The following is a 27,023-nucleotide window of genomic DNA, read 5'->3' as shown; positions in this document are numbered from 1 at the left end:
CGTGACTACAAGCCTGCACTGAATTTAATTCTGCTTTGAAATATTTACTTGTTGAAAGTAACAAACAATGCTGTTACTGAAGAATACACTCAATGTGCCGGAAGCTGTTTGGGCGTTCATTAACCACAACGCAGTCATTCCATCCTGTTTACGTAAATATGTTTGCGTCTGCGTTTCACCTGGTTCCCACCTGAGAAGTCTGAAAAATGAAACCCAACTTTTGGGATAACTGCTGCAGGGCCCCTGTTGTAAGCTTTCCGGTTTTGGAAAATCTGGTTTGTCATAGTTTCGATGCCAGAATAATTTATATGTTTAATTCCGGGGAAAGGCCACAGGAGCACAAAGCTTTTTCAAACATGAAACAATGGTGCACTGTAAACACGTACTGTGGCCTATTTGAAATAACAGGGAGCTATATGCGTCTGTTCAGAGTTTTAATATAGATTAAGTGACTTTAAAATTTAAAAGCAGTGAACCTATAGATTAATACAGCCATGGGAGAAAATTTTATATCGTGTGAATGGGACTAATGGGGGCAGATGGACGCACGAGTGGATATCCGCATATTCTTCTTTTCTGATAATCTGTGTTTGTCTCTGTTTCCCCACTTACAGCTCTCAGTGGTGGCACTCCCTTATCAGGAATGACCCGCCGTGTAGGCTCACACTGTAAGCCTACAGTGACGTCTTAATAACACCTTTATGTCTCATATAGCCGGCTGAATAAATGCTGACATACCTCTGCAGAGGCTCGCTGAGCAATCTGAGAAACTCAATCTGTCCTCATCAGGCTGCACGGCGACCTCATGTCCATCCGTCATAAACGTCTGCTTTGGAAGAAAAATAACGATAATATAAACAGTGATGATGTGTGTTTCTCTTTCCATTAAAACGAGCGCTGTTTTCACTCTATTTATTTGTACTGGTGATAGTTAGAGCGCCGCCCTGTCCCATCTGCCACACGCAGGTCCCCGAGGGGCCCCCTGTACCGTACTGGACCCACATTGTCACAATCGTGCACCGCATCACGCTTTGAATTCTCTTTTTTGGAGAGAGAAACAGAGAGAGAGAGAGAGAGAGAGACAGTATCTCCCACACACACTCGCTCACACTCGCGCCCTCCCCTTCCTCCGTGCGCAAAGGAGGACTCCAGAGTTCTGCTGAACTTCTCCAGAGTGACGGGCTCTTTCCGGAGTGACGGGCGGGAATCGTTCCAAGTGTGCGGCCGCGAAAGCCATGTAGCAATGTTAGATAAGGAACTATATTTTAATTTATTTTCAGTTTTTATTATCATAAGGTTTCTGAGTCTGGCGACATGGAGTCCGAGACGGGACGAAGCAATGGGATCCTGCGTGCGGTTTGAAGATCGAGGTTTGTTCTTTTGAAGTCATTATTTTCTTCTTCTTCTTCTTCTTCTCAGCGGGTTTAGCTGACAAATTGGCTGCTTTACTGTACAGCCTACTAATTACAGCCATGAGCGGTCGCCTCTTTTACCGGATAGGATCGCACTTCACAGCTGATTATGCTACCGAACCCGGAGGAAGGCTTATTTTCTTTAAGCGATCTCGTACAGGTGTTTTATCCAATATTCAAATTTTTATAGCTCATAAATCATTGCTTTCTTCTTCACTTTATTTTAATGTTATCTGTTTCTCTTTTTATTGGTGCTTCATTACAAAGCAGTGATGACACGCACGTTTCATTCAGTTTATGCTCTTTGCAAAGTCTGGACGGTATGGCTAAAATCAGATGAAATTTATCTGGACCCATACTAATGACATAATATTTTAATATGATGCTTGCATGGATCCACATGCAATCCTTGTATGTTATATCTACAGTATCTACTCTCATGATAATGATTAAATAATTAGGCTAATAACATAAGGTTTCTCTATAGTTTTTTCTTGGTAAACTTTAAACTGATACGCTGAGAACTCATCAGATTTTCTGCTTGTATAGTCAAATTGCTTCCGTTCTCAGAGAAAATATACATTTTGATGAATTGATGTCTCTATAAAATATATAATCCAGAACCTACAAAAAAAATGGATGATGTGCCCAGAAATGGCCTGAGGTGGGATTTTAGTGCCAGTAATTGCGTTCTAAATCAGCTTAGGGAATAAACTTATAAACGGATTACTGGCTATGAAGGAATGTTTCAATAATGGCCCCTGAACCAGGCTTTACATCTGATGGTTACAACACTCTAATCTTAAAAGATGAACAGAGTGATTGACAGAACAATGAATGGGCTTTACTCCAATTTTTAATAAGAATTAAGAATGTAAGAAAATGTGTCCCAAAGGGAGGCACAGTGGTACACCCCTGTTACCAACATTTAAAGACACTCACTTTATTTTATTTGTTTATTTATTTTAAGGCAGCGAAACTGCGATGATTCTTAAATTATTTAACCTACGGCTCTATAGTGTCATTTACAGATTAAGCTTACAAATTAAACATTCCCGAGTCGATCCAGGAAGGAGATATAAATCCCTTTGGGGTTGTATCAGGAAGGGAATCTGGTGTAAAAAGAAATCTGCCAAATTAAACATGTGGAACTACTGGCTGTGGTTTTCTATTTAGTTTAAAATGCAAGAAGAATAAATATAATTGTAATAAATATAATTTTCAAACTTGTTGCTTTTTTTAAATGGAGATGTCATAAAATACATTTAAAAAGGATTATCCTGTAACAACAAAAAACTTAGAAATAGTCCTCAACATAAAGTGAGGAATAATTTTTGAATTTCATTTTCTGTGGTGCATAAAACTATGAAAAAATTCAGAGAATAGAGAGAAATCTTTTCACATAAAGGAAAAAGCCAAAAGTGATGATTGGGCTTTTGGACATTTGCATTAAACAAGAAAACGAAATATGGTGGAAATCACTTCACAGCTCAGAAACACTGCTAACAACCACTGAGAGTGAGCACAGTTTTTGCTGCATTCAGAAATACAAGTGAAAGTTTTATTATGCAAAGACAATACCATAAACACTATATGCCTCTCTGGGTCTGAGTCAGCTAAAACAGGCAGGTGCAGAGACTATCATTGCACAGATACAAGCCGCAGTCTGTGAAACTTGCCATGAAGGAACCATTAATACTAAACAGCATATACAGTTTTTAGGTTCTGAGCAATATTTTCCAGCTAAACCCTTTCAACCACAGACCCTGTAAGAATCTGGGTGCTGAACTGGCCTGCCTGGAGTCCAGTGCTGTCAATCTCTGAAAACATTTTTGTCATGAAATTGGCTCTGAAATTTCAATCTGCTGGCATATCAAGCACACCTGGGGGGGAAATGCCATTCACAAGAGCAATTTGTCTCTGTAGTTCCCAAAGGTGAGAATGTTATGAAAAGAAGAGCTGACACAACACAGTGGGAAACATATCCCTGTTCCAACGTCTTTGAAATGTGTTTTTGGCATCCGTTTCAAACTGTCACGTCCCAAAATGTGCTGTTATTTTCCACAAAGCAATGTTTCTCAATATCTGATACGTTGTCTATGAAGTGAGTCAAACGCAGGGTTCAAATGATTTGCAAATCACTGCATACAGTTTTTTATTTTATTTAATTTTTTTTAAGACAAACTTATAAGTACAAAAGTGAAAGCCCCGCTGCAGGCACATTAAGCCCATTAGGCCCATCCCATGTTTAAAGTAAGACAATCAAGGCTACAGGTAGCTCAGGTATTACTTGCGGTTTAGCCTTCAGGACTTCAAAAGACACTCCTCATGATTATTCTGAACTGTCAAAACATGTCCATAAAACCAAGCTCAGCTTGGAGTCTAGCACTGCTCTCCCTGCTTACACGGTGACCCCCTCACAGTTGGATGTTGACCTCTGCAGGGGGGTGGGTTTTGGCCTAAGCTGAAAGCTACAGAGGCAGGATTCTGAGAAAAAACTTGCGGAAATGCCTCTCTCTGACGGCTTTTCCTGCAGGAAGCAGAAGAACTGTGATCTAAACTTGGAAAGTGACAAAAGGATATGAACAGGAACTCCAGACATTTCCTAGATATATTGAAAAGATGGCTTCTTTGTTCTGAAAACAGCCTTAATATTTGGAAATGCCTTATACTTTACATTACTGTCAGCCCTGCTTAATCATTTTCACTCAGGAGCTTGCAAATGGGATGTTTTTATGCCACACTGCTACACTGCACTATTTCTGCACAATTCCCCCTTTCATTTTGATTGATCCCATAACTGAACAGCCCCAGAGCCTTTCAGGTTACCTTAGTCATTCTACAAAGGCAAGACGTGTGATGCCTAATAGCACTCTACTCACATAAACACCCACCGGTCTGCCAATTTGTATCGATACAAGTAGTCTTACATCGTCTTAGCAACATGTGGCTGAGTCACAGCAGCGATTACAACGATCAGACTCTCGTCTGTCCTAGTTACAGCTCACAGTATCATGTGAGACCATGCCGCATAATTAAACGTGCAACATGTCAGTGCAGCCCAGAGCAGCCTCATAAAAATTCCTGCGGCAAGAGTGACAAACTGTTGTTTGGCATTAAAGTTTACCTCTTCAGTTGCAGATGCTTTAAATTAAAGGTATAATTGTGGATTGTTTGGCTGTCGGGGAAATCTTAACCCTGAAATGTTAACTTTGATATGCTAAATTAGCTCTGCTGTTCCTTTTTCTTTTGCCTGGTCAATGTGAAAATGTGTGTTGTCACAGGCTGTGGTCCACTGTTTGCTAGTTTACCTCTGGGATCACAAGGTGATGGTAAAAATTGAGGATAAGCAGAAACAGAGTTCCTGTTGTACATGTTTATTGTTTTAAAGTTGGAAATACCACTAATGCCTAATAACTTCTCTTATTTATATTCTAGTAATTCTAATATTCTTGTCTGTTTAAAATGCCTGTTTCTGTTTGGGCTGCTATCTATGCAATGCACTATCACTGTCTCTGTCCCTGTCACTCCTCGTCTCAGAGGTTTCTGTCAGAGCACCACACTGTGGTGGCTTCAGGTCCTACAACTGTCAGGTGAATCATAAACCTGGAAACAGAAACAAAATGCCACTACATGTGTTTTCTTGGTCTCTAGTATCTTGTGGAATTTAGTACATTGGTCCATTAGTAAGATAAATAATTATACAGTAAAAATGTTATCGCAAAACAGGACTAAGTGATTTTAGTGTTTTCGTTGTTGTTTTTTTCACAAAGAGCAGTGTGTTTCTTCTGTCCATTTCATCACATCTGTGAAATCTATTGATTGCTTAACAGGATGTTTTTGTGATGGTGGACGGACTGGTGCCAATCATGGAGCCTGAGCTGAACTGCAGCTCCCAGTGTGAGTCCCCATTTTGCTTCATCCAATCTGGAGTCAGCAGGCAGGACAGCCTCGACGTTCTGCAGAGGCTATGCAGTCTCAGCACGGTAACCTCTCTCTGTCACTCTCTCATGTTAATATATATACTTATAATGAAAAATATAACAATGCCAAGCACATACTGTATACTCATGGGTGAGAAATTAAAGGAAAAGAAACTCAGAACCCTATACTTCCAAAAGATATCCCTTCATTCTTGGTTTTGATGATAGATGATTGAGTCTAAAATCTCCCATAGGTGTTCAGCTGGTTGAGAGCTCTTGACAGGAAGGCCATAGAATATGATTCATGTTGTTTTAATATACATGCAGCCACTCAGCAAACCCTCAATGTTTCACCAGAGTATAAAGGTGAGGGTGAACAACTTTGTCCAGATTTACAATTACTCTTACAATGCCAGTACATTTCTCTTACAGCATAATAAATCAACAGGATTTTTCTTGTGGTCAGCTCAGCTGGCCAAGTTAGTTTTTCCTTTAATTTGTCACACATTTGTGTATCTAGACTATCCAGATGTCACATGCACATGTTCCTGCATTTACACAGTAAACAGATTCTTTTTACATCACAAAGTGCTGGCACACTGGCGTGTCTTGTGCAGTTGACCTTGTGAAAGGGTGAAAAGGGTGAAACTACTTCTGATTAATTCGATTAGCAAATTACTTTTAATCGAGAGACGTTCACTCAAAGCCTAAAAAAACCCCTGTTTTTTCAAATTACTTTTAAATGCAGATTTTAAATGTTGGTCGGTTGGTCAGTGGAACAAGTGAGCCGTGTAAATAAACACACCAAGCAAGCTAGGAGTGTGCTACTATCCTACTCGAGAAGCAATTTGAATGGTACATATCCCGAAAGGTAATAGGGGTGGACTACCGAAGCTATGTTTAGTATCGTCTCAGTCACTGGTGCCCTTAAGAGACGAGTCAGCGGAGATCAGCACCGTGAGGCAGGCAAAGAAAGTCTAATAAGACTTTCCAAATAGACGCTAAAGTAGCCGAGACGCTGTGTCAAAGGAACACAAACAAGCTTTTCTCTTCGTGCCGTGCCACAACGAGTTGAGGTGAGTTATCGCTTTGATTTCTTTCACTTTCTGATGTTAATTTATGCATGGGTGTGTCTCAGAGTGTATAGCATCCTCACCCAGGGGAGGGAAGAACAGCATACTGCGGTTTTCTTTGTTATGGTAATTTTTAACATGACAAAATAGTATTGAAACATATTTATCCTTTAGTTCAGTGTCTTTATGGGCTCTCTTTATTATTTTCTAATGACCTCAACTGACATAAAAACTGCTCAGCTAAAGTGAAATACTCTTTGATGAAATCTAACACCATGCATTTGTTGCTATTTGTGGATGTGGACAGCCCACCAGGCACCAAGTGTTCCTATCCCTAACGCTATAGTGGAAAGACAAAAATACAAGAAGCTGAGCCAACTTATTGCATAAAACACCACCTGTTTTCTCTCTCTCTGTGCTTCTAGATATGGCCACAGTTGGCAGTGTGCTGTCCAAGGAGCAGCTCCTTTGCCCCATTTGTCTGGATTTGTTCAACCAGCCAGTGTCCACTCCTTGTGGGCACAACTTCTGCAGGGAGTGTTTACAAAGATATTGGCAGACCTCTAACATGCCTCAGTGTCCCATGTGCAAGCACAAGCTGTACATGCGGCCTGACCTCAAAGTTAACACCTTCATATCGGAGGTGGCTTCTCATTTCAAGGAGTTGGTGGAAAAGAAAAATGAAAATGAGAGCAGTGCTATGGATCAGTCAGAGGGCCACAAAGGAGAGGTTTCATGTGATGTATGCATTGGAAAAACAGTCAAGGCTTTTAAATCCTGTCTGGACTGTTTGGCCTCATTTTGTGAGACTCATCTAGAGCCCCATCACGTTCTAGGCACCTTCAAGAAACACCGCTTGATTAAGCCCATGATAAACATGCAAGACAGGGTTTGTAAGCAGCACGAAAAGCTGCTCGACCTGTTCTGTAACACTGACCAGGTGTACGTGTGCCAGATCTGCATTACGAAAGACCACACGGCTCATCAGACTGTTCGTATAGAGGATGAGAGCCGGAACAGAAGGGCTCAGATCGGGAGCACAAAAAAAGAGGTGGGAGAAATGATCCATCGCCGACTGCAGAAAGTCTGTGATATCAATAAAATCATTCAAATCAGCAGGAGAAACACAGAAAGGGAGACTGAAGAGAGTCTGCGCGTCTTCAGCAAGCTGTTCCAGCTTGTCCAGAGAGGCCAGGCTGAAGTGGCCGAGGTGATTGGCGCAAAGCAGAAGCAAGTAGAAAGCATGGCCAGCAGGCTTATCTTGGAGCTGGAGCAGGAGATTGATCAGCTGAGCTGCAGGAGAGATGAACTGGAGCAGCTCTCGTTCACCGACGATGATCTCTATCTTCTCCAATACTTTCCAGCTTTTGCCACAGTGCCAGCCACCAAAGACTGGTCCGACACCTGCTTAGAGAGTACTGAATATGTGGGCATAGTGAGGAGAGCGGTGAGGAGAGTAATGTGTCAGCTGGAGGAGACGGTAAAAGCTGAGGTGAAGAGGCTCTGCGAATCCGAATTTCAGAAAGCTCAGCAATATGCTGTGGATGTGCATTTGGATCCTGATACCGCTCATCCCAAGCTGGTGCTGTCTGAAAACAAGAAGCAGGTCTATCACGGTGACGTATCCCTCGGCCTTCCTGACAACCCAGAGCGATTTTACCCTTGTGTGAGCGTTTTGGGAAAGGAGGGCTTCTCTGCTGGAAGGTTCTACTATGAAGTCGAGGTGAAAGAAAAGACAGAATGGGATATTGGAGTTGCGCTTGAAATGGTGACCAGAAAAGGAGGGAATGTGCTAAACCCCGACAGGGGCTACTGGTCGCTGGGGATGCGAAAGGATGAGAGCTACTGGGCTCTCAGCAACAGCCCTGTGTGTGTCCCGCTGATTGAGAAGCCCCAGAGAATTGGGGTGTATGTGGATATGGGCTGGGGACAGGTTTCATTTTACAACGTGGACTCTCATTCTCACATCTACTCCTTCACTGGGTGCACCTTCAGTGGCAGACTTCTCCCCTACTTTAACCCACGGAGGAATCACAGCGGGGTTAACTCAGCACCTCTCATCATCGTGCCTGTTAACTAAAACTTCGTAACGTGCGATCTCTACTTGAATGCTTCGTTTAGTTTTCAATTTAACGTTTCAACTGTGCCAAAAAAAGTTCCAAGTCTGTAGGGTAATTCTTGCTGTTTAATAAAATCGTGTTTGTCCAAATGAATTGTGTTTCTTTTTTTATTATTATTGTTTTGTGTCCGTGATTTCAAAAAATGAGAGTTTCAGATGCACAAGAGCAGCATCTGAAATAATTTGGATGCATGTTTGCATGTTGCATGTATGCGTTTGCAGATGGCAGCAGAGCTCCCGAGGCGCTCTCTCTCATCGGTGCTAATTGCTGTGGTGTGGACGCTCCTCTCCTGTGGAATCCTGTTGGCATTTTGCTTCCTCCTTTTCACCCTGCGCTTCAAAAACAACAGGTACAGTGAAACATACGCAGTATATAAACACAAAGAGAGGCTTACAGAAGTCATTTAACATAATGTGTGTCATGTCATTAGGATAGTAAAGATGTCCAGCCCCAACCTCAATGCCCTGACTCTCTGTGGAAGTGTCCTCACCTATAGCAGCGGTTTCCTGTTTGCCGTCGAGGAAAGTGGAGCATCTATAGCTGTTCTACAAGTGAGTCCAACTTCCCTTCACCGCTCTGTATTAGCGTTGACATTGTTAGATTGAAGTAATCATACCATGCTCTCTACCGTAGACTCGCATGTGGATGCTTTGTGTAGGCAGTACCCTGGTGTTTGGCCCAATTTTGGGGAAGACATGGAGACTGTACAGGGTGTTCACGCAGCGCGTGCCGGACAAGAGAGTGGTAGGCATGCTCTTCAGTTTTCCTGGTGGTTTCCTAGGAAACCTACATAGTCTACAGTCCATATATATATGTATATATATATATATATATATATATATATATATATATATATATATATATATATATATATATATATATTTTTTTTTTTTTTTTTTTTTTTTTTTTTTTTTTTTTTTTTTGCCTGTAGGTTTGGTGATAAATTTGATCCTCCTGGACTTGGAGGAAGTGCTTTTCACAGATGATTCTTTTCAGAGCTGCTCCTTGCTGGAGGAATTTTGTTGCTTGACTTTCTACTTTAAAACACTCCAGATGTAGTCTCTTTGAATTAGGGGACATAGTTTTCACTCTTTCCTCCTGTGTCCACTTTGTTAAGACCTCAGGGCAACCTTCCTTCAGTTTCTGGGCACAAACTTGCTATCTCCCCAACATTGTTTGCACTCGTGTTTCACAGCCAGCACTGTTGACCTCCTCTTACTTGAAGTATTATTCTTGCTTTTATTTGGTTGTAACTCTAACTAAAAGTGCTTTCACTAATGGTCACAATGCTTCTTTTCATGATCTTTGGCGAATCGTGCAGCACTGTGCTGTTTTTAAGCTGCTGTTTCCTTCTTTTCTTTCTTTCTGCAGAGGCTTAATTCATTCAGGGTTTTTTTATTGATGCATTAGTTTCTGCTGATACTCTGTCCACCATCAAACACGCCATCTGCTTTTCAGTCAAATTATATGTAGCAAAAAATAGCAAATTGTGTATTTGTGCTGTATTTAAGGCCGTCCACTGTGCCTGTTTGTGTTAACATGGATCTTCATTTACCTTTTTTACTTTTTAATCACTCCTGGCTCTTTGTTTTAACTTATGCCAAGTAGCCTACTTACACTCTTGGACCCTCTTTATGACATCTCACAATCTGGTTTCTTACGTGCTGAGGCAATTGAGCCATGCCATATTAGACACAGCCAAGGCCAACATATAACAATATAACCACTGTAATATGTTGGTATAGTAGTTTATGTTCAGATAACAGTTTGATTCTGAGATAAGATACAAAATTTGGGGGCTGGTCTGGGATTTGGACTCAGGGCCTCTCATGTTATGGTCCCTAAACCCATGGCAGTTCAACAAATGTTTAATATTGCAAAAATAGTTCTTTTAAAAAATAAAACAAATAGATATAACAAGGAATAGGAGCCCAACCATAAACAAACAAGAGAGAAAGAACATGAACAACTACACAATGAGCAATCAGATTCCAGCTTAAGCTAATAGTCGTAAACTAAACTAATAAAACCAAGACTGAAAACATGATTGTCAATAACTCCCAACTCAACTATTGAATTGAATTGAACTAGGAATAAATTAAAAACAAACAAACAAACAAAAACAGCAAAAAAGAACAACTGAGCAATAATACTGGTGCTGGTGAGGAAGAGCAGAGAGAACATCTTTAATAGGTGTGCAGCACTAGGGATAAAGAATAGATCAAGAAAGGGGGGAACAGGTTAATAAAGGATGACAGAAAAAACAATAACGGCCTGGCACATGTGCTGGTGCACAGAGAAGCATGTAACACCCTCAGTGGTCTTTATCACCGGTTTGTGGGATTATCGCCTTTCATCTTTAGTCGCCATGGCCACCTCTTGGCTTCATCTCACTTTCGAACCTTGTTGATAAAAATTTCTTTAATAAAAATTTCATGTCCAATTACATTTGTTGCAGAAAGCAACAATATAAGTGATTTTATTTTTGCGCTTTGCTGCTTTTTACATAGTCAGTATGTATTATGTATTTTTCTTTCTTCCTCCTCTATTTACCAGATTCATCAAGCATGTTCTGCCCCAGGTATTTATATTGCTTAGGAGATATTCAGAGATGTTTCTGAAGCAATAACTAGCAGGTTAGGTCATGGATAAAAGACAAAGCTTGTTTTGCTTAATATAAATTTCTTTACTGTGCATATCCAATCTGGTATCTGATAACTGTGCCACTTAATCAAGGTGTCGCTACATGAATGAAAATGCTCTACTGGTGAAATAATAACTGGGGACTATGCTCTATGTGTCAGATAATCAGGGACATCCAGTTGATGGGTATGGTGGCTCTGTTGATCCTGGTGGACATGCTGATTCTCACCGCTTGGAACCTCACCGACCCCATCAGGTGTTCACGATCTGTGGGAGCTGTTGTCAAGGTAGGATTATTGGTGATTTCCTGAAGCTGAGCAAAAAGTTGTAAAATGACTTGGTTTCATTAAGAATGATGAAAACCGAAATGCATGGGACTTAAATGTTCACCTGAATGCTTTTTGCTGTCAAATTATGGAAAGTGAAATTGAATGAGATTGCAGGAAAAATTGAATTTGTGACTGGAAAATCACAAACTCATACATAATGATGACAGCTAAATAAATCAACTCTCTGATGGTGTATTGTTTTCTTTGATGATGTAGGTGATGGAAAGAGATGTTTCCTACTCGTTGTCGCAGCTGGTTTCTTGTTCTTCTTTGTACTCAAATCTGTGGATCATTATTGTTGCTGTCCAAAAGGTAACTAGTCTCTATTCAAACTTTATTATACATTTGTATCAGTGTTTAAATGCACATTTTAAAGTTTTGCATTATTTTGATGGCATCATTTATCTTTCACGTGGTGTTTTCTGTGTATTCTGTATGCTGTACTGTTTTCTCCAGTTTGCCTTATGTAAACACACCATTGCAAGTGCTTTACTTAAGTGAATACATGTGAATAAAACTGCTGAATTTGAGAAATCAAATCAAAATGATAGTTTCAGACGTCAAGTATTAAATAACCTAACATCTGAAAGACTTTGGTCATTCATTTTTGTATAATATGAATAATTTTTAAACAATAATAATGGTTATTTATCCACCATGTTTCTTTTTTTTCCCTTTTTTTTTCCTTTTAATGCCCTTTGTCTTTACTTTGTTTCTCTTTAGGGTTGTCTTCTCCTCTATGGCACTTATCTAGCTGGACTGACAAGTAATGTCAGCCATCCCCCAGTCAACCAGTCTCCTACAATCATTACATGCGTCACTTTGGTCACCTGCTCCTCCGCCGTTGCCACCCCCGTGTCCATCTTCCTGCAGACTTGGCCCAACGTGGTCTACAGTACTGTGGCTGGAGCCATCTTCATCTGCACGCTGGCTACAAACTGCATGCTGTTTGTGCCTCAGGTCAGACACTGATGTCATTTTCCATTTTTTAGCATCTGCGTAACAGAAAACGACTTGGAAAATAAACTTTATCGTGTCTAGAAGTATTATGTTTACTGATTGTCCATTTCACTTTTGCGAACACAATGATGCTTCAGTGTACAGAGGGACTTTTTTTTTTCAAATATGGCAAACGTATTTACTTAAAGTGAAGGATAAACTGATTGTATAATAATAGAATACTATGTTTAGAAACCAGCAGTAAATAAACCGACTCAATCAGACAGACAGAAACTAAATACAGACAGATGACAAATAGACACGCGAATGGTAGCTTTGGTTATGACTTTTTCTTTTTCATTTGAATAAAGTAGTAAATCTGTGAGTGATTGCGGTGCTCACACATGCAGTTTTATGTGTGCCAGGTTTCCATGTCTGTCAGTGGAGGGTGACTCACACACAAGGTGTTTATGAGTCAAAACTACGTAGGCTGTCGCAAACAGGTTTATGACTCTCTAAGAGTCTAGCAGAGGACTTTTGTTATGGTAAAGGAATGCATCTCCTCTGGAACGGAAGGAAATAGCTGAACAGTAAGCAGTTTGTGCAAATACACCTGGTGAATATTCCAGATCAAATGACCCTGATAATATATCTTCTTTTTTTGTTAAAAAAACTACATTTTTTTTCATATCTCTAAAATATCTCACTTGCCCCATACAGCTGACCCAGTGGCGACAGTTTGAAGAAGATCAGAACAACCCGAGTCAGATGGCCAAGTATTTCAGCAGCCCCAGTAAGAGTCAGCCATCTGTGTACAGTCAGGATGAAATCTTCTACCTGCTGGGGGAAAACAGCTCAATGAAGAAACTCCTTAATGAGGTAACGTTACTGTTTTCTTCTCAGAATTAGCCACTCGGTAAGAAATCATCTTTGTTTCATGTTAGAATTTCATATAAAGCTGCAGTAGAACTTTCTCATTTAATTATAAGACACATAATCTTTATTTTTTTGCAGATGATTTAAGTTTTCCACTCCTCTCCTGTAGACGAAATGTGCTTTCTTTATAAAGGCCAGTAGGGGGTGACTCCTCTGGTTGCAAGAATATGGAGAACTGACACCACTTCTCTTATTTATGATCTCAGTAGAAACTTCCTTGATTCGTTTATGGTAACAATCACTGTCTTTTTTTAAATAGAGCATAAGGTTTGTGTAGTAAAGAATTGTAACATTTAGAGTAAAATCAACACCAAAGTAGAGTATGCTTCGGGGCGTGGCTGCAAATATATCACGTCGCTAAACTCAATTAGGATTTTAAACAATTTGTCATTTTTTGAGTATTGCGGTAGCACATATTGCAATTTAGTGGCCTTTTTTAAAGCGTTGCAAACTGATGCAGACACTTTGCTGTACTCAAATTGTCCTCGACTATATGCTTCACATCTCTCTATATTGTGGGTATGGATGTGAAAAAACATGACATATCAGGGTTCCAGGCTGTTTAACACGTAACAAAAATTTCAATTTCGGCCAATTTTATTTATACAGCATCAATAGTCCACTCAGTGTGCTTTATACAGTAAGGTAAAGACTCGGGTATTAGAAAGAAACCCTAACAATCATATGATCCCCTATGAGCAAACGCAGGAGGACAGGGAAAAAGGCAAAGTGTGGGAGAGAGAGTCAGATTTTAATAAAGGCTCTTGTTATCTGAGACAAAGGTTTTTGTAAATAAAGTAGGTAATGGGTTGTGTTATTTCAAACTAAGTGTGTCTAGTCTTTTTTATTTTATTTTAGTTTCTATTTTATACCTAATAAACCTACATGGAAATGGAGCAGCAGAGCACAGTTCTGATAGCGTACAAGGCACTTATAATGTCCCACCAGCTTCTGTATTGGACACATCTTTGTTCCTCATCTATAATAATGTGTGTGATGCACTGTCCAAGTACTGGTCTCTATATTAAACACAAAAACAAATTTCAAGAGTTTACATCCTGAAGCTGCAGGTAGTCCTCTTAACAGACTAGTTTACTGTCAAAATTAGGTGACAAACACATTCAGTACAACATATAAAACTGACACCTTCATATTACTTCATTAGTGGTGTAGATGAAACAGGGCTGAGTCAGTGCTGAATCAAAGTGGCACCAGCTGCTTAACCATATGTTTACGACTTTCTGTCACTGCTTGACTGTTCTGTTTATATTGATTCAAAAGGCAGGAAACTGATGCGTGCCAAGTTTTCATAGTGGCAGATTTTTCTAGCAACATTTTCTCAGTATGTGTCAAAATGTTTTCACTTCTCTGTATCACCACAATTTTCAGAAGAACGCCGTGATCGACAGTCTCCAGGAGCAGGTGAACAACGCCAAGGATAAACTCCTGAGACTCATGTCAGCGAGCCAGCACCCTGAGGACCAAGACATGGACTCCTCTGCCACTAACCTCAACTCGTCCTCCACTCAGACGACCGAGCTCCAGTCGGAAGGCCCCTCTACTTGTTCTCAATCTCAGAAAGACACTAAATCAACACTCTCGCCCTCTGCTCTCTCGCCTCACCTCACTGCTGCTCATGGTTCATTATCTGCTGTTACACCGTCCTCTGCTCCTTCCTCTATTTCAAACTACTCCGCTCCCATTTCTGTTTCCTCCCCTCTTCCCACCAAAATCCCTGCTTGTGAAACTCAAAACAATGCATCTGCTCTCAAACGGGACGCATCCCTCCCGTTTATGGGTTTACTCAGGACACCAGAGGAGACAGTTCAGTTTGTGACCTCTCTGCAGTACCGACGAGGGTTGAACCCCTCTATGGCTGAAACCTTTGGTAGTTATAGTGGCCTAAATCTTCAGGTGGGACCAAATACTAAACCAGCTGGTTTTGTTAGTAGCGAACAGTTGCAGGAGATCCTACAGGAACTCAGCGTGGATGCAATCACGGAAACCACGCTTCGATCTCCCGATCAGGCGCCCAGGATACCTTCTCAGCAAAAACTGACCAGAGACTCTACACTCTCCCCTCTCTCCCCACGGACACCCTGCTCCCTTCCCTCTCCTGCACTCTTTCGCTACCCTAGCATCTCGCCTTATACCATGAGAAAAAGGCGGCGGCCCTTTCACTCCTCCAGAGGAGGTTTAGCTCCTCCCTGCTTCTACACAGGCTCTGAGGTTCCTGGCTGTGCAAGAGCAAGAGACACATGTGCGCTCCCAAGTCCAGAAGATATTACTGTGGATGATAACTGTATCTCACATCACAACAGTGACCTTGAAGAGGGAAAGGAGGAAGACACGAAAGTGCGTGAAGTAGTGAGAACATGTCAGAGGTGTGTTTCAAGGCTCCCGAGATGTTCGGTCGTGCATTGTGAAGAACAAAACCGTAAAGCTCCAGAGGATGTGGGAGCAGGCGGTGATAACGAGCAGCACCGCAGACACATTCGAGACTCATGTGGGTACTCGGACTCAGACTCCAGCAGCTCAACCGATTACTGCTACTACCACCGTCCTTACTGTGACTCCTGCCTGCAGCGAGGCTCCCTCCTGTACTCAGACAGCTCCTCAGACTCCTCTGACAGCGAGTATGATGACTACTTGAGCCTCTACCGCTCACCACGCCCTGTGGTATTCAAAGAAGACCTCAAACCCACCTTCGTATGAACACGTTTACTGCACTTTACACATTTATCCAGTTCCAAAACTTGAATGAATATTCTCAGAAAGGTTGCTAAAACGGATGTACTTCTGTGATGGGGGACATTCGACAGTAGCTTACAGTATAGGAACTTTACATCCCAGAGATTGTTGTTTTTCTGTGTTGCACCATAGGTCACAGTGACTGATTTATGAGACTAAAACTTTTGTAGCTTAAAAACACATAATGCTGTTTACTTTTTATAGTTACTTGTGGCATTATTTGGATTATTTGGATTACTATTTCTACTGTCTGATGAAAACCTTTGACACTTACAGTACTGTGCAAAAGCCTTGAGTTACTCATTTATTTATATTTAGTTTCTTTTAATTCTTTGAGTGGTTCTGAAGGACATTTGTCTTTGGACATTGGCTGCTTTTTCTTTCTTTTTCACATGAGACGCATGTTTTTTTCTGTGTTTGTTTTTTGTTAATCTTTTTAACACTTACCTTTGAATAATTCAAACATAAAAAGTGTTTGATGACAATGATAACAGACAACTTATCAAAAAAAATTTTAAATTGTATGTTTAGGCACTTTGTTACTAGCAGCCGTTCCAAAATGCATAATTTGTTTCCATTTCTTTAATCCATAAAAATAAATGCCGAAGATAACACATTTTCACAGATATAAAACACAGTTTTTGCACCACGAATTGATTCTCAAGGTGCTATCAGCCCACGATATTTCTTATGAATTATACTTTCAGTTTTCCTCAACATATATGTGGGAGACCAGGAGAGAGGTGCAACAATGAGTGCCTACAGCCATCTGTAAAACACCGCGGAGGCTCTGTCATGGTTTGGGATTTCCTTTCAAGTAGTTGTTTTGGAGATCTTGTCAAAATTGATGGAATGCAAAAGTTGCAGAGCCCCGGCTCGGACAGTCTTGGTTGTTGTGTCCTTGTTGTGTCCTTGGGCAAGACACTTCACCTACCGCCTACTGGTGATGGCCAGAGGGGCCGATGGCGCAATATGGCAGCCTCGCTTCTGTCAGTCTGTCCCAGGGCAGCTGTGGCTACAACTGTAGCTTGCCTCCACCAGTGTGTGAGAGTGAATGAATAGTGGAATTGTAAAGCGCTTTGAGGGCCCCAAAAAGCGCTATATAAATGCACTCTATTATTATTATTAAAAAACATCCAAAGAAGAGTTTTTTTGTCCTTCAAGAAGCCCAAACTATTACTGAAGACTACTTAAAGAAATTACAAGAAAGCTTGCCTAAGAGAGTTCAGCATGTGTTAAAGAATAAAGGTGGTCATACTTGTGCAAACTCTGTTTCTTTCCTTATATACTGTATTTCTATTTCTATTTATGCATCTATTTCATATTTTCCTGGCAAAATATTGTGAACTGAGGAAATCAGGACTTTTGCACAGCACTGTAGACAGGTGCTTTGTTAGTTAACTCATGTAAGTTCTCAAAATATACTGACAGAAGAGACACAATAATGAAAAATGACATAAACAGATGCAACATAAAAGGTTTTCACAGAACAAATGTGCGCTCTATTATCAATTGTGCAATTCTGTATTTATTTCTGTATTTATTTGTTGATGTTTTGGTGCCCAGAATTACTTTATGTTTCTTTTATTATAAACATTCCTTAAAATGTTGTTATGTTCCTTTGCTGACTCTGAGTTTGAATTTACAATGTGCATTCTGTGAATGTGAGTGCTGACTTGATGTTAAATACTAAACCTCACCTTTATATGATTTCCATGTTAAATGCAACATTTTCCCTGAGTTAAAATATTTGCCAGGCTTCCCATCACTTAAATCTCCACCATGATTTCACCACATTTTCATGGGTTTTCCTGAAACACAGACAAAAGCCTTTTCTCCCTCGTATCTTTCATGTCTCTTTTATAGCTTGCCCTTCACTTCCACTCCCTTCTGCTATCTACTCTCTGTCTTTCTCGTATTTTATCCCTCCACTAATGGGAAAATGTATGTTTGCCGGGGGAGGTGTTGCTGTGAAGGCAAAACAGTGTCTTGCGTTACTTCTGCTCAGCTGCCTGCTTTTAAGATGCTGCTGCTCTCTGTTCAGCATATGAACCATTGAAGGCCAGCCTGGGAGAAACTCCCTTTGATACGGAGAATAAAACCCACACGCATACACACCTGCATAAAAGATACACTAGCAACTGTATCACTGTGAACAGGGAAAGACTTTCCTGCCCTTTCTGGATTCTGCATACGATAGACTTTATTGCCATTTCATGAAATGCAGCACACATATAATTAGAGTTCAGTACAGTTAGTGACACTCACATGCATTTGCAGAAAAGAACAAGATACACCTTCAGCGATTTTAGATCACCAGACAAACATAAACTGCACAAATTCCAACCTTTTTGGTGGTTTGTTAACAATAACTGCTTTATAGATCAGTAATAAATCACAGTTCTAGATTATTTAGAATATTTTTGACTCAGTGATACAACATTCAATTATTAACACCTCATTTAAAATTTATATTAATGGTTTCTTCTTCTTCTTTTGCATGCTCCCTTTAGGGGTCACCGCGATGGATCATCTGCCTCATTCTCACACTATCCCTAAATCCTCCTCTGTCACATCAGCCATCTGCATGTCCTCTGTCACCACAGCCATGAACCTTCTCTGTGATCTTCCTCTTTTTCCTCCAGCCTCGCAGCTCCATTTTTAAAATATATCTATTATCCCTCCTCTGCAAGTCCTCTCATCCTTGTCTCTCTGACTTTGTCTCCAAACCTACCATCAGCTATCATCTTGTAAACCTTCCCTTTCACTCATGCTGCTTTTGTCACAAATCACCCCTGACACTCGTCTCCACCCAGTCCACCCTGCCTGCACTCTCTTCTTCACTGTCCGTTGCTTTGGATTTTCGACTCAGTGTAGTTAAACTCATCCACCTTCATTACCTCTGCTCCTTGCAGCTTCACTATTATTAATTAAAATCGTTCATAAATATTATGTCAGTGGAAATCAACAGCCCTCTCAAGGGTAAGAGGAAAGAGAACAGACAAAGAAGATCATGGAGAGACAAGGACAAAACACAATGGCAGAGAGAAGAAAAAAGTTAATGCCATGCTGGAGTGGTATGTAAATGCAGCTGTAGCATAAAGCCATAAGAGGAGAAGAAATGCTCATTGCATCTTAGCAAGTCCCCCAGCAATATTGCATCATAATCAAGACATGGTTCGGGGTCACCTGATCTAGCCCTACCTATAAGCTTAAAAGAAAAGGAGAGTTTTAAGCCAAGAGTAAAGAGGGTATCTGTCTCCTCAAACTGGGAGCTGAGTCCACAGGGGAGATTGCTAGCTGAAGGTTTTGCCTGTTATTCTCCTTTTAGAAACTATATACATCAAAATATCACCAAAAATTTAGCGAAAAAAAAAAAACATCAGTCAAAGGAATCTTCAGAACCAACTCATCCATTAGGTACCTTTATTAAATAAATAATAGCAAAAGCTTTGTTTATCTTGCATCTTTAAAACACACAAAGAGACAGCAGTTTAAATGTGAAATCAGGACGTACGATGCTAAACATGTTAGATAAGGTTATAATAGAAGGGTGAGACGCGTGCACGCGCACATTATTACATTACTAAGCAGGATGACACTAATTAAAAGGATGTGCCCGAGGGCCGCGTGTGGTAAAAAGTGTTGGGGAGCGATAAAGGAGAGGCTTTTGTAACTAACATAGCAACAGTGCTGCATGACCACCGGTGCTCCGTGTCCGTGACAGCTGGGTCCATTGAACTGACAGCCCGGCTTCGGCTCTCCATTGGTGGAAGAAGTCATCCATCCCGGGAACGGGCCCGCCCCTTGTCCCCGACGCGGCACGTGAAAAAAGCCTTTGAAGTCGCGAGGGCGGTGCCGAGCAAATTATGCCATGTGGTGCTCGAGAGCGGGGTTTTCATTGGACGGCGGTGAAATGGTCGCCGCCCATTTTTGAAGGATACCCTCTCTGATTGGCTCAATCGGCCACCCCAGATTCGCCGTGCGCGCGTTCACAGTTTTCCTATTCTCCCTCGCGAGTTACGTCAGCAGCGTGAACGTCTTTCCGTGACGCCGGAGCAATCCCTCGAACAATTTGCGGAAACGGCGTACCTACCATGCGCAGCGACAAAGACTGCGAGCCTGAAACCTATGGGGAAGGAATAAAAAAAAGAAATTTCGTATCGTCGCACTCTGTGCTTAAAGACCAGTATTTTCTGAGGAGCTCGCCGGCCTGGGGTCTCGGTAAAGACACCGAAATTTAACCGAGGCAAGGCTGGATTTAGAGTCGGCGTACGGCTAGTGAATTCGCTGAAGAAGACTGTAGCAGCTGGCAGATTTTCCGTTGGACCGTCTGTAGGCTAGGGTAGCGAGGGAGCCGCCATGGCAGTCGGATCATTGAGCCTCCACATCGGGATATGAAGTGGAACTGCATGTGTCCCGAATCGTTAAGAAAACGCCGCATTTGTCACCGATCCGCACCGGATCAGCATCTGAACTAACCCTTCTTCATCTCCGTGAAATCGATTCCGCACCCCGAAAGAAATTACCGCTGGTTTTTAACCGTGGGGCCACAGGGAGAGGCCAGATTCATGACTATTTTAGTCGGATACGTGTCTTCAAAGGCCCGCTGAAAGAAATCCTGGAGCACAAGGAGGAAACGATGCTCTGATAGACCGTCGGTGGAAAAGAAAAGGGTCATTTAGTGGCGATACGAAGTAGTGTGAAGGATTCCTGGGATAAGGGGATCTCTTTCTGGCTGACCTCCCCGTGAATTACAGTGATATTAATTTACTGTCATCCCCCCCCTCCTTTTTGGATTTTTTTTATTATTTTTTATTTTTGATGAGAAGGTTCGGCGAATCGATCAGCTCCGCCGTTTAAGCAAGTCACAGTCGAGAGAATCAAGGGGATCGTCGGATCATGTCGGGTCGGCCCAGGACCACATCTTTCGCCGAGAGCTGCAAGCCAGTGCCGCAGCCTTCAGCTTTCGGCAGCATGAAAGTCAGCAGTAAGTACACCCGTGTAATTCTAGAGTGGCAGACTTTTCCTGCACGCACCAGGCCCACCGTGGGCTGCATATGCTCGCTTAAGTGTCCTCTCACTAACTAGACTGGAAATGTGTCAAGTTAGCATACGGTTAGCTCCGGGAAGCTTATCTCTGTCATATATGTGTGTCACAGAGCGAGACAGTGGATGGTGCTGAGCGGCACACACTGCTGCTCGCCCCGATGTTGGCACACAGCGTTACGCGCTCTGTCGCGCCGCCCCGGGGCCGGTCAGCCGGAGCAGGGTTAGCAGGCCGCGCCGGGAAGGGCCGGGCCATAGGAAGGTAGTGTTGGCACAGGCCCAGGTCAAAACCAAGCCTCCTTCTTCCACCGCAGATCCGGCCTGATTATTGTCCATTTGAATGTAGATTAGATCGCGTAGAGATATTGCCACACAGCACCAATCACATGCGTAATGGAGTTAAAGCGATAGGTCCGGTCTATTACGCAACTGTCAGAACGGAAGGTGCGCCCGTAGTTGAGTCGGGCAAAACTGACGCGATCCTACGGGGGGTGGTTTATTAGCCCTGTTTCCACTACTTCCACGGGCCGTGTCGCGACGACCGGAGGGAGTGTGACATCAAGTATCCTGTTCATGAAGCCACGGTGGCACGGTGCCGGAGACCGCTTATAGACTGGCTGCAGAGAGGAAGCCATGCGACTGACTAGGCCTGTCAGCTGAGCAAGTGGCGGGGTGGGGGGCTGGCAATGTGGGTGCTAGACGCCTCTCTTTCGTCTAGTCTATCCATCACCACGGCGATCTCAAGGCAAGGCGCACTCGCTCCCATGCTGAAGATACTACTGCTGTGTTGGTTATATTTAATGGCCCAGTTAGAGCTCAGTCAGTTTAAATAACATCAAATTAACACTTTACATATCTAAAAGTCTTTTCATTGAAATTAATTTATAAGTATAGCATCTTTATTATTAATGAGTATCGACTGTCATAGATGGACACTTGCACAGTTCCTAGTTACACCCCTGTCTTATCTGACACACAGATGGGTGGGGTGGAGTGGAGTGGAGTGGGGTGTGAGGGCACGTACCTGTTAAGGAATGCTGATGGAGCCTTAAGGCTGTGATGTGAGCATGATGTATGTCAGGCGGGTGAGGCCTGAGCTCAGGCTCATGTCTGGGCCTTGGTGCTGGAAACCGATTAGTGCACTGTGACACACACACACACACACACACACACACACACACACACACACACTCTCCAAACCCAAGCCTAATTCTTGTCTCGCCCCAGGTGCATGTATGGGTCAGGTCTGCTAAATGTGAGAATTAATTTTTTCAGACAAAAGTTTTGGAGACTCATCTGGTGACTCAGTACTTTTTTATCAACTAAAATAATAAGCTGAACCTCTAGTTGCTCAATTAAATAGGTGTTTGATAATCTGATGTCTAACAGCAGGTGGTGTTCATCTCCATGGAGGAAAGTAGAGTGGCTGATTGCTCAGATGTCCCCTGTTGTAAAATTTTTCAGTATTTTGTCTAGTGTCAGTTATATCGTTATCGCAAATTTTCAAATGTATGACGTGATAAATAGTTTTGGTCATATCGCCCTGCTCTAGTTCCCAATCTTTAACGATCAAGGATGACAGCAAATCTAAATCACTGAGTTTTATTTTTTCTTGTAACAAGCAGCTACATATAATTTAACTTTCTTTTTAGTTATAGTTTTAATCTAAGGTAGGCTCTGTCACACAGAGGTATGTGGTACGCAGTTTCAATTGTATAAAAACTGTACTTTGGACTGTGTCACTTAGCTGGAATCTACCTAGACTTGTTTTTTCATCCGGTCCAGGATGTCATCCACTATTATCCTTTCCTCCACCATCCTATAACACACACACACTTGGATAGATATATGCACTCAAATGTGTGTGTAATAACTTGGCTGATGGTCCTAAACAGCTGTAGCCACTGCGTATGATCCTGGAGAGAATGCTCTTACCCCTCCTACACAGGCAGACGGAAACACACATGCATATACATACATACAGTACATTCACACACCCACTCGAGCACCCTCAGGTTTTGTTTTTTGGGGGGTGAGGCAGCTGGCCAGGAACAATGAGCAGCTTGTTTAGCATCTCAAAGCAGCAGCTCTCTCTTCCTCTTTTCTCCTTTTTCCTGTCTGTCCCCCTCTCACGTTTTACAAGTGATGACGAGAACAAAATGAACTAATTATACTCTTTGATTCCAAACGAAACAGCAGGGCTTACAGACGAGACGAGGACCACCGGAATCGCTCAGGGTTTAGAAGAAAGATGAGATCTATTTTTTTTTTTTTTTTTTTGTGAGTGAGAGAAAGAGAGAGCGAGAAAGCTAAATAAGATGAGTGTAGTAGTGCAGCAATGGCTCTGCAGGCTGCACGCTACCCTGACATCTACAATCCATGCACCAATATTATGTCTCCATCTCAGTGATTCTTGGCCAAGTTTGCTTTGCATTAGCTGTAACACTCGTTCCAGTAATGCAGTAAATTATCGTGTCAGCTTTACAACGGGGGGGATTCTGCAAAATTGTTTGTACCTGTGTCTGCATTACAGGAGCTGAGGACTGCGAAGCAGCAGATGCGCGTCTGTCATGAAAGACACGTGAATGCAGCATCAGTGGGGAAAAAAATAAAGAGAAATCTATTAATATTAATAAAAAAATGAAGCATAGCAAGGGAAAAATGACAGTGAAATATATACGGTATATACCGGAACTGAGCCAGAATGCCAAAATTTTGTATCTTAATTGCTTTCAACTTGCTTCTAGGCAGCCACTACACTTTAAAGCAATGTAGACTGAAAAAGAGGAGGCTGGAGAGGTGTAGAAGAAAATGCAAGAGCTGTCACTGCCACTTCCTGTTACCTGTGTGAATGCAAACAAAAAAGGTATTGAAAAGTAGTAGCGACTCCTTAGAACTGTTTGATCCAATGCGTGGATGCTTCTGCTTGCCAGGTTCAGGCATGACGAGGCCTAAATGTTCTCCTGACTCGACAGCGTAAAATATGGCACACATATCTTGAGCTAGGTTTAAAATCTAAGCTTAGTGATAAGCCCGTCAGGTTTTAGTTACCCTAAAGGTTATAAAAATATCTCTGCGTGCACTCTTCAGGGCTTGCACCTATGTTTAGTTGGGTGTTGATGCTTGGACCTAAGGTTTCCCAGCAGAACACTGCCTTGTAACGAGTCGTCCACAAATCCCCTGTCAGTAGTTCCCTTGCGTAGCTGATTGGTGTGTGAGCAAGTTATTGTGTGCAATTCTTTGCCAAAATTCAGAAAGCGATGGACACATGGGCTGTTTGGCAGGCTTTGCATTCTTTGACATTCACTTGTAGTGATGCAACATGAATGGTGTGAAAATTATTATTCGCACTGCAGTAAATACATGACTAATTTTATGACTGCAGCTTGATTACTGCTGCATATTTATACCCCTGTAGTACTTGGAAAGAGTGTGGCTGATCATGCTGTGGGAGTCGAGTGTAAAACTACAAAGAAAATTTCTTTGTTTAGACTTCCGTGTCAGACAAAATACTAATGCATTAACTTTAGAAGGGGTAAAACTGCTATTGCATTAATAAAAAGAAGCATCTTGTCCAGAACTTGGACCATGGAATAGTGAGCGTGGAGGATTTGTCTTTAGAATTATGCCATGTTATTCTGTTCATTATCAGTGCCAAGGCACTGCTGTATATTAATAGCTAATAACTTATTGAATTATCGTGTACATGCCACAATGTGAGTGTGGTCATTTTGTGGCTATTTTGTGGCTAATCTTCTGTTTTGAGGAGGGACTGACAGATAATTTCAGTGGCAATATAATCTTCTTTTTTAGGGGTAAAATTCTGTTGGGCCGTGATTAAAAGAGAGTTTAACGAAACAATAAAGATGTGATTAATATTTGCCAGCCACAGGAAGACTTGAGAGTCAGAACTCAAAGTTCCTTTACTGACTGTGACTGTGGGGAGACGTCCACACAGGGAGCAATTTGTTGTCACGAGGCGTTTAGAGGCCGTAGAAAGTCAGTGACACTCAACGTGACTACGGGCAAAAAAGATCCCACTGGTGACGCGTTGAAGCGACTGCCAGTGAGAGGACAGGATACAGGTGGTTGACATGACCTGGTGGGAAATGCCTTAAAGGGTAACCTCGGCAACTGGAACCTAGAATATCTTCTGTCGACCAACTGTCAGCATCAGACCAGTGATCGCTTCCCTGTGCGGATACAACCTAACCTGAAAGGGACACGTCCTTCCCTCTCATTGGTAGCTGCTTCATTTTCTCATCTGGGGTTGATGAAAGTTTAACTCAGGATCCGCCCACCTTGCATTGCTAGCAGTTATTTTGCTCCACATCACCTGAAGTTGCTGAATATTGTTGACTATTTATGGTCTCTTGTTGCCAAGATGCTGCTGGTTGCTTCCTTTGTGGATGCCCCTTAAAAGTACTTCATTGCCCTCCACCAGAGAAAAATAAATGACAAAAAGACAGAATAAAAGTTTTGCTTTTAGGCAACACTTTACAAACTTAATCACGTTACTTATCCCATAATAAGCTTCAAATAACTGCAAGTCCTTATTTAATATTCATGTCAGGAAAATTAAGATGATCCACAAGTCTGTAAGTTAAAAAGTTGTTTTTTCCCCTTGACTTGATTTGATTTAGATGAACACAGATGAATTTATGACATTTGCTCAGGTAGTTTTTCAGCAGCTTTGATAGAAATACAGGGTTACACGTTTTTAACAGCAGCAGCCGCACACGTGTCCTGTGACTGCTCAGCAGCAGTGTTGTTGTGCGCACGCGTTAGCCATATTCAGCCGTGGCCTGAACTAGTCTGCTGACCTGAATCGAATATTGATGCCGCTGGTTAAACGTCGCATTGCAACAACCGTCTCTGCTCTGTCACTTTGTAGATATGTAATACAGCATACGTACATAGAGTGATGCACTGCGATTTATGTATTAACTAGTGTACTTGTCGCAGGCTGACTGATAAGTTAACAATTCCCGCGCATGCTTGAAGATGTTTGTTGTTGCACTGATTTCTCTGTTATTGGTGCAAAATTCATGTTTGGTTATATTTAAAGAACTCTTTACATGTAATAGAAGTTTTTACCAGATGCTTTTGTTTGTTGGGGATAGTTTATTATAGGCATGGACAGATTATTGGTTAAACCAATATTGGCCTTTTTTACTGTAGAAATATTGGTAGAAATGATTGTTTATCAATGCCTGGATCCATTTTTTTGTCTCCCCAATGTTTTTTAGTTTTCTAAAAGTTAAATGACAAAGTGATTAAGAACTAAACTGCAGTTAAAGCTTTTAGGATTTTTTTAAATTTATTGTAGTAAAGATTTGCTTGTTTTCCTGGTTTATTGTTTACTTATTAGAATAAATAGGTGCCCTTTGCTTTATAGGAAGTTACATTTCTTCTCACATGTGAACTGAAGGTAATTCCTAATTGTGTGCAATTGTAATCGTTTCTCTAGTCTGTGTGAAAAGTCCTGCTTCATGCGTGTCCAGTTAGTCACTCAAATGACATTTGATCGCTTGGTCATTCCTTCCTTACGGCAGTGTGGGTTCCCAGTATGTGTTTGTGAGCAGGCACAGACTTTTCTCACGGTTTGAGGAAGTGCAGAGGCGTCATAGAAATGGCCCTGTTGGAATATATGTAGGCAGAGTCATATTCCTCTCTCTGTCCACAGTCCTGGAAAGTCTATTTCTGTTGGTACAGAATCCATCTTTAGTTTCCCTTTCTAGACTTGGTCCTGGAGAGAGAAGCTGTCTCTTTTTCCTTTTTTTTGGTTTCTCAGACCCCTCCACTGTTTTCTCCCATTCCTTCCCTATTCTTTGATTGTAATTGCATC

General features: G+C 41.7%; 3 protein-coding genes across 5 annotated transcripts in view; all 3 read left to right on the top strand.

Moving 5' to 3' along the window:
* The first annotated feature begins 1,151 nt into the window (after nucleotides 1-1,151).
* On the top strand, nucleotides 1,152-16,974 carry gpr156 (G protein-coupled receptor 156). Its single transcript, XM_085433760.1, has 10 exons — nucleotides 1,152-1,370; nucleotides 5,246-5,398; nucleotides 8,750-8,877; nucleotides 8,959-9,079; nucleotides 9,162-9,272; nucleotides 11,333-11,458; nucleotides 11,717-11,812; nucleotides 12,224-12,460; nucleotides 13,160-13,318; nucleotides 14,765-16,974. The coding sequence occupies exons 2-10, from the start codon at nucleotides 5,258-5,260 to the stop codon at nucleotides 16,088-16,090; spliced, it is 2,445 nt and encodes an 814-aa protein (XP_085289886.1). The 5' UTR covers nucleotides 1,152-1,370; nucleotides 5,246-5,257; the 3' UTR covers nucleotides 16,091-16,974.
* Nucleotides 6,087-8,617, top strand: LOC146690704 (zinc finger protein RFP-like). Its single transcript, XM_085433761.1, has 2 exons — nucleotides 6,087-6,411; nucleotides 6,834-8,617. The coding sequence occupies exon 2, from the start codon at nucleotides 6,836-6,838 to the stop codon at nucleotides 8,486-8,488; it is 1,653 nt and encodes a 550-aa protein (XP_085289887.1). The 5' UTR covers nucleotides 6,087-6,411; nucleotides 6,834-6,835; the 3' UTR covers nucleotides 8,489-8,617.
* A 3,165-nt stretch (nucleotides 16,975-20,139) lies between the features above and the next one.
* The window catches only part of gsk3ba (glycogen synthase kinase 3 beta, genome duplicate a), a 35,448-nt gene continuing 28,564 nt past the window's right edge, over nucleotides 20,140-27,023 (top strand). Inside the window, exon 1 of one of the 3 annotated variants that reach the window (XM_085433759.1) lies at nucleotides 20,140-21,116. In XM_085433759.1, coding sequence (XP_085289885.1) covers nucleotides 21,029-21,116 — 88 coding nt within the window. In that variant the 5' untranslated portion in view covers nucleotides 20,140-21,028. The remainder of the gene's footprint in view (nucleotides 21,117-27,023) is intronic. The other 2 variants (XM_085433756.1, XM_085433757.1) reach the window with 2 other exon arrangements.

Source organism: Copadichromis virginalis, linkage group LG16, assembly GCF_057382275.1.
Source record: "Copadichromis virginalis isolate Kocher_CV1m ecotype Utaka linkage group LG16, C_Virginalis_male_GT1.1, whole genome shotgun sequence".
Taxonomy (NCBI): Eukaryota; Metazoa; Chordata; class Actinopteri; order Cichliformes; family Cichlidae; genus Copadichromis; species Copadichromis virginalis.
This window is presented reverse-complemented; position numbering and strand designations above follow the sequence as displayed.